At 49.1% G+C, this 12230-nt stretch overlaps 1 protein-coding gene across 1 annotated transcript in view; it reads left to right on the top strand.

Moving 5' to 3' along the window:
* Nucleotides 1–12230, top strand: part of LOC142304187 (adhesion G protein-coupled receptor E5-like) — a 271167-nt gene that overhangs the window by 125374 nt on the left and 133563 nt on the right. Inside the window, exons 4-5 of the mRNA XM_075346315.1 lie at nucleotides 3878–3928; nucleotides 5735–5767. Coding sequence (XP_075202430.1) covers nucleotides 3878–3928; nucleotides 5735–5767 — 84 coding nt within the window. The remainder of the gene's footprint in view (nucleotides 1–3877; nucleotides 3929–5734; nucleotides 5768–12230) is intronic.

Here is a 12230-nt window from a genome sequence, read left to right as displayed (position 1 = left end):
GGTGCGTCTCACATCATTCCACCTTATCGGCGGCCCTTGGATCCCTGGGACCTTAACTTGGTCCTCACGGTATTGCAGAAACCCCCCTTTGAGCCTCTTAGGGAGGTTTCTTTGTATCGTCTTTCTCAAAAGGTGGCCTTTCTAGTTGCCATAACTTCTCTCAGGAGAGTCTCTGATTTAGCTGCGCTCTCCTCGGAGTCACCTTTTTTGGTTTTTCACCAAGACAAGGTAGTTCTCCGTCCGACCCTGGACTTTCTTCCTAAGGTGGTCTCTCCCTTCCACCTTAACCAGGATATTTCCTTGCCTTCCTTCTGTCCGGCCCCTGTTCATCGCTTTGAGAAAGCGCTGCATACTCTAGATCTGGTGCGTGCTCTCCGGATTTATGTGGCTCGCACATCTGCGCTTAGGCGGTGCACCTCTCTTTTTGTGCTAACCACAGGGCGGCGCAAGGGTCTCTCTGCTTCTAAGCCGACCTTGGCCCGTTGGATTAAATTGACCATTTCGGACGCCTACCAGAGTACTCAGGTGCCTCCCCCGCCGGGGATCAAAGCACACTCGACCAGAGCTGTCGGTGCCTCTTGGGCTTTTAGGCACCAGGCTACGGCTCAACAAGTCTGTCAGGCTGCCACTTGGACTAGCCTGCATACCTTTTCGAAGCACTACCAAGTGCATGCTCATGCTTCGGCAGATGCGAGCTTGGGCAGACGCATCCTTCAGGCGGCTGTCGCCCACTTGTGAAGTTAGGCTCCGCCTACTTCTTAGTTTTTTCTGTTTATTCCCACCCATGGACTGCTTTGAGACGTCCCAATGTCTGGGTCTCCCAAAGGAACAATAAAGAAAAAGAGAATTTTGTTACTTACCGTAAATTCTTTTTCTTATAGTTCCGTATTGGGAGACCCAGCTCCCTCCCTGTTGCCTGTTGGCAATTTTCTTGTTCCGTGTGTTATCACCGGCTGTTGTCGTGGACAGAGTCTCCGGTTGTTCCGGTTCTTACTCGGTTCTACTTGTGGGTGGCTATTCTCCTTCAGCTTTTGCACTAAACTGGCTAGGACTGGCTACCAGGGGGTGTATAAGCTCAGAGGGAGGAGCTACACTTTTAAGTGTAGTACTTTGTGTGTCCTCCGAAGGCAGAAGCTAAACACCCATGGTCTGGGTCTCCCAATACGGAACTATAAGAAAAAGAATTTACGGTAAGTAACAAAATTCTCTTTTTTCTGCAGCCAAAAAGCATGAAAAACGCTGGAATTTTGATGTTTCTTGCTTTTTACAACTTCTCATTAACTTCAATGTTAGCAAAACGCAGCCCAAATGGCAAAAACAATTGACATGTTGCTTCTTTGAACGCATGGTTTTTGCCCAAAATTATGCAAATTAAACGCAGCATTTTGAACTGCAAAGTGCGCACAAGAAATCCACTTTTCCCATAGACTTTGCAGGAAAATCAAAACGCATGCATTTTGGCATGAAAACGCTGCAGTTCAAAACGCTGCAGATAAGCAGGTGAAAACGCAAAGTGAGGACACAGCCTAAGAATAGACATGCTGTAGACTATTTTCTGCACCAAATTTGCAAGGAAAAAATAAGCAACATGTGCACATCAATTCATGCTGGCATAAAGGATAGGCATTCAGATTTGTGACAAAACTGCACCAAAAAACGCATACAAAAAAACACATTCTGTGCACGGGGGTCTAATGCAGGCGTCATACAAGACGATCTATCGTGCGATATGTTGTCGGGGTCACGGTTTTCGTGACGCACATCCGGCATCGTTTATGACGTCGTCCTGTGTGACACCTACGAGCAACGCAGAACGTTCGCAAATCGTGTATCGTTGACACGTCGCTCATTTTTAAAAAAACGTTTATTTTTCTTTGCGCCGGTTGTTCATCGTACCCGGACACCCTGGGAACGATGAACACAGCTTACCTGCGTCCCGCGGCTCCCGCCGGCTATGCGGAACGAAGGAGGTGGGCGGGATGTTTACATCTCGCTCATCTCCTCCCCTCCGCTTCTATTGGGCGGTCGCTGTGTGATGTCGCTGTGACGCCAAACGTCCCTCCCCCTTCAGGAAGAGGATGTTCGCCGACCACAGCGACGTCGCTCAGCAGGTAAGTACGTGTGACGGCGGTTTAACGACTTAGTGCGCCACGGGCAACTAATTGCCCGTGACGCACAAACGACGGGGGCGGGTACGATCGCTCTTGCGATCGCACGATAGATCATATCGTGTGACGCCCGCATTAGGCTCATTCACCACTTTTTTTTTTCTGCATTTTAAAAAGACATACAAAAATGTTATGCCTGTGTAGTATTTTAATGGTGTTTTATTTAAATAAAAAAATATGCCATACACAGAGCGTGCCCTGCTCCTGACGTCCAAAAAGCTACAAAATCAACAAAAATGTTATGTGTATAGACTTTACTACAGGCTTTGAAAATGTACACATTTCTAAAACAGATCCACTGCTTATAAATTTGCTCTGAGAGTGTGCACATAACTCGGTTTCTAATAATAAGACATGAAAACGGATGTTACAAGATTTCACAAGAGAAACTGTGGACATTGTCAAACAGATCTTAAACCTGATGATGCTGGTATACTTCAGGATAAAATCCATGTTATAATGACTGAATAATCCTTTTTCTAAGTTTAAATTCTTCTCCAAGCTAGCCTGACTGACAGCTCATCAGTGTCCCTCCTCCCTGCTGCAGTTAAATCTCCACTCACCTAGCCTGAGTGACACTGATTGACAGCTTCTCAATATTCCTCCTTCCTGCATCAGCTGAATCTCCACCTACCTAGCTTGATTGACAGCTTGACAGTATTCCTCTTCCTCCCTGCCGCATCGGAATCTCAACCCACATAGCCTGATTGAAAGCTCCTCAATATATCTTCTCTCTGCCTCTGCGTCAGCTGAATGTCCACCCACCACATTTTACTAACAGCTCCTTAGTGTCCCTCCTCCCTGCTGCACTGAAATTTCTCCCATCAAGCTTATTTTACCTTTCCTCAATGTGCCTCCTCCCTGCTGAAGCATAATTTCCATCTACCTAGTTTTATTGACAGTTCCTCAGTTTCTCTCCTCTCTGTTGAAGTTGAATCTTCTCCCATCTAGTTTAATTTATTTTTCCTCAATGTCCCTCCTCGCTGCTGCAGCATTTTCTCCACCCACCTAGTTTTATTGACAATTCCTCAGTTTCTCTCCTCCTTGTTGCAGCTGAATCTTCTCCCACATAGCTCAGTTTACTTTTCCTCAATGTCCCTCCTCCCTGCTGCAGCATATTATCTACCTACCTAGTTCTATTGACAGTTTCTCTCCTCCTTGTTGCAGCTGAATCTCTTCCTATTGAGCCTGTTTTACAGCTCCTCGGTGTGTCCCCTATCTGCTGTGACTGCTGGTTTCATAACACTGCTCAGTACAAGCTGCAGCTGTCAATCAGGCTGGGTAGATGGACACATATTTATGAGCTTTCTCTTTAACTGGATTAAAAAAATAATTTTTATATTCAGATTATACAACTATGCTAACATGGATTTCCAAAATAAGTAAATCAGCCTCATTAGGGTAAAGATATAATTGTGATAATGTATACAGATTGCAATGTGAAATTGGTGACAGATCCACTGTAAAGCCACATGGTTCATCTGTAGATGCCATGCCTGCCAACACCGCAGTGCTATAGCATGGTTCATGCCCCCGCAGAATACTAATACAATGTGGTTGGGTGCCCTAATTTAGTCAACCTGCCATGGTTCAGGGCACATGGCTTTATTTCTGACACAATTAGAATAAATCCAAAAAAGTGAATGAGCGGATAAATCAGACGTTACACACAGAGTATATTGTATTTATACCTTTCTCACTTTTATTAGTTTCAGCCTCCTTGAGTACATTAACCATCATCACAAATGCTAATAATTCAGGTAAGATGTGTATTTTGGTTTATTCTCCATTTTTTATTCTTCTATGTACTTTTCCTCATTCCAGTGAACAACAAATAAAGACAACCCCCCCCCCCCAAAAAAAAATACAAAATATACCAACTATAGTATATTTAATGTCACTTGTAGATAGAAAAAAATAATTAAGGTTCATCTTCACTAATGATACCTAAAAACAAAACTACTTACTCCCTATGTGTGAGAGAATAAATTCCATTTTGTTCTTATAGTTTCCATCTTGTCCTATAACTAATGATGTCATAGGGTTCAGCTAACACTGACGGGCAGGGAAATTTCACATTTCTGGTCATGCCCCTACTGCTCTAATTGGTGCATTGTTTAGATGGACAAGGCCTTTGCCTGTGACCTTATATAAACTGCTTACATGTACTATAAAGGAGAATTCTTTAAGTACACCATACTAAGTGTGTGCTGTATTGACTTCCCGAGCGCTCGTAAAACAAATCTTATTAATTTGGAGTTCCAGAGGCATAAAGGAGTGTATTTCGCTCACATATGTTATCAACTATTTCCCTCTAATGTTGAGTTTACGTAAAATTCTCATTCTTCAAACCTTCTGAAAAGTTCTCATGAGATGTTATCTAGAGTCCAAACTGTTCCTGCTCATCTTTAAAGGCTACTTAGTCCCTGGAGACTTTTTGCATATTTGGGGGAAGTAGATCAAGGTTCACAATTTTTGGATTGAAGTTTATTAAATGATTAGAACAATCAATCTCAGGAAAAATCTGTGAGAATCTCGTATAGTTAGCCTAGTACTGGCCTTCCTTGGAATTCTGATAAACTTCTTTATAGTATCTGGTCACTAAGGTGATGGTGAAATAACCCCTACTAAGCGTTCGGAAATAAAAAAAAAATAAAGCGTCTTAAAGGGAACCTGTCACCAGGTTTTTCCCCAATAAGCTGCGGCCACCACCAGTGAGCCCGTATATGCAGCATTCCAGAATACTGTATATAAGAGCCCAGGCTGCTCTGTATAATGTAAAAAACACCTTATAATACTCACCTAGGGGATGGTCCAGTGCGATGGGTGTCGCTGCTCTCAGTCCAGCGCCTCCTCCTTCTTGTGCAGTCGCTGTCCCTCGTCCCAGCCCTGTGTGGATGACGCATACTATGTCATTCACACAGAGGCCTCCATTGCACTCCTGCGCATGCGCACTTTTATCTGCCCGGCTGAGGGCAAAGTACTGTAGTCCACATGCATGGGCGGTCTTTGACCATTTCCTGCGCCTGCGCATTACAGTACTTTGCTCAGGCCCTCAGCAGGGCAAATCAAAGAGCGCAGGACAGCAATGGCGGCCTCTGTGTGAATGACGTAGGACGCGTCCTCCACACGAGGCTTAGAAGGAGGACGGTAATCGCACAAGATGAAGGAGGCACCGGACCGGAGAGCCTCTGTGTGGATGAGATAGGACGGGTCATCCACACGGGGCTGGGCAGGAGGACGGTGAAAGCACAAGATGAAGGAGGAAATGGACCGGAGAGCAGTGACACCCATCGGACCGCACTGCCCCCTAGGTGGGTATATAGTAATAAACATCTTATATAAGATCACTATATGGGCCCTATAACAGCCACTTTATCCCAGAAAACGATCTATAAACGAGATGACAAATGGCTTCCCCACAAGTAAAGCAAACCCAAGACCATATCAGCCTGATGGGGGAGTTGTTCAAACAAGACAACAGGAAAAATGGAAGAAATTAATCAACATCAATGCGCTAATAATACTGTTTTTGTAATTTTTTCTATATTTCTTGTTGGTTTCAGATAATGAATACACAGCGAGTGCGGAAACAAAAGGTAATTGTTACATCATTTTCATCCATTTGCTTTTTTAGCTCGATTGAATCACAGATTTTCTTCCAGGAAAGGAGCCTCCATTGAACCGTAGGTGGTGATATATAAACTAGAAAAGTACAGTGTTATTGTTCTCTCAATAATGGCCCAACAGCTGTGACCCCACTAATCGCGAAGTCTCACAGTCTCCGGAGTCCCTCACTTGCAAAGGAGGAGTGAATCCATCCACAAACTCCCAATTATACTTTATGGGTCATATGGAAACAGCTGTGCTCACTGCTTGTACATAGCTACCATATTGGAAACAACCACCCCACCAAGAGAAAAAAAAAAGAAAGAAAACCACACACTAAAGAAGCCAATGCAAAAATTAAAAATAATAATTCTATAATCTTTAGAGGCCACACGGGGTTATGTGCAAGTCCTCGCACGACACTCAGCTCATACTCGCAGCACAGCGGGAGCCAAGTGTTACGGGAGTATCATGCAACTGTGGTCCGATTGTGCGACCAGACCACAGCTGCGGGGGAGGGCTGGCACTGTGGAGGAGAGAGCCAACGCTGCGGATGGGAGGGAGGGATTTATCTCCTTATCTCCTCCGTTGCCAACTCATGCGAGAATCGCACTGCACTCGCGTTACACCGGTGTTATGCAAGAGCAGTGCAATTTTCTCTTGCAAATAGACTTGTATAGGTGCGAGTGAAACACGATCGCATTACACGACTGTTTTCTCGGTCCGATTAGGGCTGAGAAAAAAATCGCTCATGGGAGCTGCCCTATAGAGTAATATTGGTCCTAGTGGAATGCAATTTTTTTTATCACATTCCACTCGCTCCGTGTTTCTCGCTGTGTGTGCTAGGCCTAAGCTGAATTAATAGACATTTATACAAACCTGTACAGTCAACCCTAATCCCCTTTCTCAGTCTGGCATCTAATATTGCACAAGGATGCATCACGTCATCAGAAGAACAAGAGACAAAATTATTTTACATGTTGGGTAGTACTTTGTATGATCTGATTGGTGATCACTGAGTTTAAAGCTTAAATGTCAGTAGGACGAACCCTCCTAAGCAGTCTATATGGACATGTAGGTCATAAATAGGCCTTTTGTTGATGTACTGGTCCTGAGGAAGAGGTCATTTGACCTTGAAACGCGTAGACTGATGGAATAAAAAGAATATTATACTTCATCAACGCTTCTACAGTTTCATAATTGGCTGATGCGCGGCTTTAACCCCTTCTATATATCTCTTGAATGTTCATCCACGTGGGGCTGCAGCAGACGCCAGGATCTCATGCATATCAGTAGTTGTGACTTTCACAACTATACTAGGTGAGTGTATATTCTCTGTATATACCCGACTGTCCTTTTGGTGTTACACTATCAGCGCTTCTATTTTTAGATATATAATGTAGATCAGGAGAGCAGACTGTCAGTCATTACATGTCTCACACTGGGAACGCCTCCTTTCGTATAAAATAAGCTCTGGAAGCAGATTCTCATTTACTATATATGCCACTGAACTATTTTTTTTAAATGTTGGTTATATGAACAATAGGACTCACTGAGATTGTTTCTTTCTTTGTCGCTCCATTGGGAGACCCAGACAATTGGGTGTATAGCTTCTGCCTCTGGAGGCCACACAAAGTATTACACTTTAAAAAGTGTAACCCCTCCCCTCTGCCTATACACCCTCCCGTGGATCACGGGCTCCTCAGTTTTATGCTTTGTGTGGAAGGAGGCACACATCCACTCATGCATTCTCATACTTAGTTATGTCGGTTGGAAGAAAAGAGGACCCCCACGGGGTCCCCGGCATGTTCCCTTCTCACCCCACTATGTCGGCGGTGTTGTTAAGGTTGAGGTACCCATTGCGGGTACAGAGGCTGGAGCCACATGCCGTCTCCTTAACCATCCCTTATGCGGCTCTGGGAGAAGTGGGATCCTGAGCGGTCATCCATTTGCTGGGACCGTGCTCCATCCGCAGCCCCTGGTGGAACCTGCCGGACCGGAGTCTCTTCAACCTCAGGGACCGGGCCCTGCAACTTAAAGGTACTCTGTGTCCCCATAGGGGACTGTGCAGGGAGCGCACCTTCTTCCCGGAAGCCGCGGTAGTTGTGAAATTGAGGAGGCCGGTGGACTTCCGCGCCGACCGTGCCTGCTTGTCGGGCGCGGCCTCAAATTTAGTCCCCGGCTTCACCGCGGCCTAGTCGCGAAAATCCCGCCCCCGGGCCTGCCTGTCAGGGGTAAGGGCGGGATTACCGACATGACGTCGGATGTGAGGGCTGGAGCATCCTGCATGTCTTCCTCCCCCCTCACTGACCACTGTGGGGACCCCAGATTCCCGCTCTTTGCTGGCGCCGCCCTCGGCCCCACTCCTCCCCTGAGAGCTCCGGCGGCCATTTTCTGGCATTCTGCCGGTGGATGCTTCTCAGTAAACTGGTCTGCAGCTCCGGGGGATCCACGCCAGGGAATCTGGAGGACACACTCCGCTCGTTAGCGGTCGGTAAGCCACACCGGTCACCCGGTGCTGGTCCCCCTAGGGTGCCGGAATAGATACATATATATATATAATAGATATATATATCTGTTCGGTCAGGCTGTATACCTTTTTCCCATATACCCTCAGTGGTCACTCTCCTAGGAGACAACAGCATGTCGTCCACAAAGAGCAAAGCTACTAAGGCACAGGTTTTTTTCTCGGCCTGTACCTCTTGTGGGGCTATGTTACCTGCGGGTTCCACCTACCCTCACTGTGAGCAATGCTCGACTCCTGCCTCGCTTGCTCAGCCGGAGCCTCGGGCACTGGTGGGCCCCTCGGCTCAAGTAGACCCCCCTGCTCCCCCTGAGCAGGCTGCAGGGACAGAGTCACCGGTGTTGGCCTCTTTTGCTGAGAAACTCTCTCAGTCACTTTCTCAATCCATTGCACTGTCTATGGACAAATGGTCTTCTAAACTCCTTGAGGCATTGCAGTCCAGACCGGACCTTCCACAGGCCCCGGCCCCTGTTAGCTCGTCTCCTCCAGGCCCCTCTCGGTCCGCGCCGCAGCGCGCTCCCAGGTTGGCCCCTAGGTCTCAGGACCGCAGTCCCAGACCGGCTAAGCGGTCTCGCTGGGACTCTTCCCCGACTTCCTCACGCTGCTCGGGATCCCAGCTTGAGGACTCTCTGGAAGACGAGGCGGACGTGGGAGCTCAGGGCTCTGACCCTGACTTCGCCCTTAACCTTGATACACCTGAGGGGGACGCCTTAGTAAATGATCTTATCTCGTCCATCAACCAGGTGTTGGATCTCTCACCCCCGCCTCCTCCTGTAGAGGAGTCGGCGTCTCAGCAGGAGAAACACCAGTTTCGGTTCCCCAAACGTACGCGCAATACGTTTTTTGATCACTCTAACTTCAGGGATGCTGTCCAGAAGCCCAGAGCGGTCCCGGACAAGCGCTTTGCTAAATGTCACACTGACACACGTTACCCCTTTCCATCTGAAGTCGTTAAGGGTTGGGCTCACTGTCCCAAGGTGGATCCGCCAGTCTCCAGATTGGCTGCTAGGTCCGTTGTGTCTGTTGCAGATGGCTCATCCCTGAAGGATGCCACTGACAGACAGATAGAGCTCTTGGTGAAGTCCATCTATGAGGCCACGGGCGCGTCTTTCGCCCCGGCCTTTGCAGCCGTGTGGGCTCTCCAAGCAATCTCGGCTTGTCTGACTGAGATTAATGCTGTCACACGGAATTCTGCTCCGCATGTTTCGTCTTTGACCTCTCAGGCGTCAGCCTTTTCGTCCTACGCCATGAACGCCGTCCTGGACTCCACTAGCCGTACGGCGGTAGCCTCTGCTAACTCCGTGGCAGTCCGCAGGGCCATGTGGCTGCGCGAATGGAAAGCAGACTCGGCTTCCAAGAGGTTCTTAACCGGTTTGCCCTTTTCTGGTGACCGTTTGTTTGGCGAACGATTGGATGAGATTATTAAGGAATCCAAGGGAAAGGACTCCTCCTTACCCCAGTCCAAACCTAAGAGACCTCAGCAGAGAAAAATCCAATCGAGGTTTCGGTCCTTTCGTCCCTCCGCCAAGACCCAATCCTCTTCGTCCAACAGGCCGGAGAAAGGCCAGAGGAACTCCTATGCGTGGCGGTCCAAGTCACGCCCCCAAAAGGCCGCAGGAGGCACTGCCTCCAAGACGGCCTCCTCATGACTCTCGGCCTCCCCTAGCCGCAGCCTCGGTCGGTGGCAGGCTCTCCCGCTTTGGCGACGCCTGGTGGCCACATGTTCAAGACCGATGGGTGAGAGACATTCTGTCTCATGGTTACAGGATAGAGTTCAGCTCTCGTCCTGCGGCTCGTTTCTTCAGAACCTCTCCGCTCCCCGCTCAGGCCGACGCACTTTTTCAGGCAGTGGACGCTCTAAAGATCGAAGGAGTTGTGATCCCCGTTCCCCTTCAGGAACGTGGTCGCGGATTTTACTCCAACTTGTTCGTGGTGCCAAAAAAGGACGGGTCATTCCGTCCCGTTCTGGACCTCAAGCTACTCAACAGACATGTGAGAATCAGACGGTTTCGGATGGAATCTCTCCGCTCGGTCATCGCCTCGATGTCACAAGGAGACTTCCTAGCATCGATCGACATCAAGGATGCTTATCTCCATGTACCGATCGCACCCGAACATCAACGTTTCCTCCGTTTCGCCATCGGAGACGAACACCTCCAGTTCGTGGCATTGCCTTTCGGCCTGGCGACAGCCCCATGGGTTTTCACCAAAGTCATGGCATCCGTCGTGGCGGTCCTGCACTCTCAAGGCCACTCGGTGATCTCCTACTTGGACGATCTCCTAGTCAGGGCCCCTTCTCGGGTGGCGTGTCAACAAAGTCTAACCGTCGCTCTGGCGACTCTCCAGCAGTTCGGGTGGATCATCAACTTCCCGAAATCCAAGTTGACACCGACCCAATCACTGACTTACCTTGGGATGGAGTTTCATACCCAGCAAGCGTTAGTCAAGCTACCGAGCGACAAACAGCTTTCTCTGCAGGCAGGGGTGCAATCACTTCTTCGGAGTCAGTCAAACCCCTTAAGGCGCCTCATGCACTTCCTGGGGAAGATGGTGGCAGCTATAGAGGCAGTCCCGTTCGCGCAATTCCATCTACGGCCACTCCAATGGGACATTCTCCGCAAATGGGACAAGAGTGCGGCTTCCCTCGACAAGAACGTCTCTCTTTCCCTGGCAACCAAAACATCACTTCAGTGGTGGCTCCTACCCACTTCTCTGTCGCGGGGAAAATCCTTCCTACCCCCAACCTGGGCTGTGGTCACCACGGACGCGAGCCTGTCAGGTTGGGGAGCGGTTTTTCTCCGCCACAGGGCTCAGGGAACCTGGACTCCGATAGAATCATCCCTTCAGATCAATATCCTGGAGATAAGGGCAGTATATCTAGCCCTATTGGCTTTCCATCGGTGGCTGGAGGGCAGGCAGATCCGTATCCAGTCGGACAACGCCACTGCCGTCGCCTACATCAACCACCAAGGCGGCACTCGCAGTCGTCAAGCCTTCCAGGAAGTCCGACGGATTCTGCAGTGGGTGGAAGCCACAGGCTTCACCATCTCCGCAGTTCCCATCCCGGGCGTAGAAAACTGGGAAGCAGATTTTCTCAGTCGTCAGGGCATGGACGCGGGGGAATGGTCTCTGCACCCAGCCGTGTTTTGAGAGATCTGTCGCCGCTGGGGAACGCCGGACGTTGATCTCATGGCGTCACGGCACAACAACAAGGTCCCGGCCTTCATGGCACGGTCTCAGGATCACAGAGCTCTGGCGGCGGACGCGTTAGTCCAGGATTGGTCGCAGTTTCGACTGCCTTATGTGTTTCCCCCTCTGGCGATGCTGCCCAGAGTACTACGCAAGATCAGGTCCGACTGCCGTCGCGCCATTCTCGTCGCTCCAGACTGGCCGAGGCGGTCGTGGTATCCGGATCTGTGGCATCTCAGGGTGGGTCAACCGTGGGCGCTTCCAGACCGCCCAGACTTGCTGTCACAAGGCCCGTTTTTCCATCTGAATTCTGTGGCCCTCAACCTGACTGTGTGGCCATTCAGTCCTGGCTCCTAGCGTCTTCAGGGTTATCTCAGGATGTCATTGCCACCATGAGACAGGCCAGGAAGCCAACGTCCGCCAAGATCTATTACAGGTCTTGGCAAATCTTCCTATCCTGGTGCGCTAATAACGGTTTTCCTCCATGGCCGTTTGCCTTACCCACTTTTCTTTCATTCCTTCAATCTGGAATGGACAAGGGTTTGTCCCTCGGCTCTCTCAAGGGCCAAGTATTGGCGCTCTCCGTGTTTTTTCAAAAGCGTCTAGCCAGGCTTCCGCAGGTCCGCACGTTCCTGCAGGGGGTTTGCCACATGGTCCCACCTTACAAACGTCCGCTGGAACCCTGGGATCTTAACAGGGTTCTGACGGCTCTTCAAAAACCACCTTTCGAGCCGCTGCGG

This window comes from Anomaloglossus baeobatrachus, chromosome 4, assembly GCF_048569485.1.
Source record: "Anomaloglossus baeobatrachus isolate aAnoBae1 chromosome 4, aAnoBae1.hap1, whole genome shotgun sequence".
In the NCBI taxonomy this organism is placed as follows: Eukaryota; Metazoa; Chordata; class Amphibia; order Anura; family Aromobatidae; genus Anomaloglossus; species Anomaloglossus baeobatrachus.
This window is presented reverse-complemented; position numbering and strand designations above follow the sequence as displayed.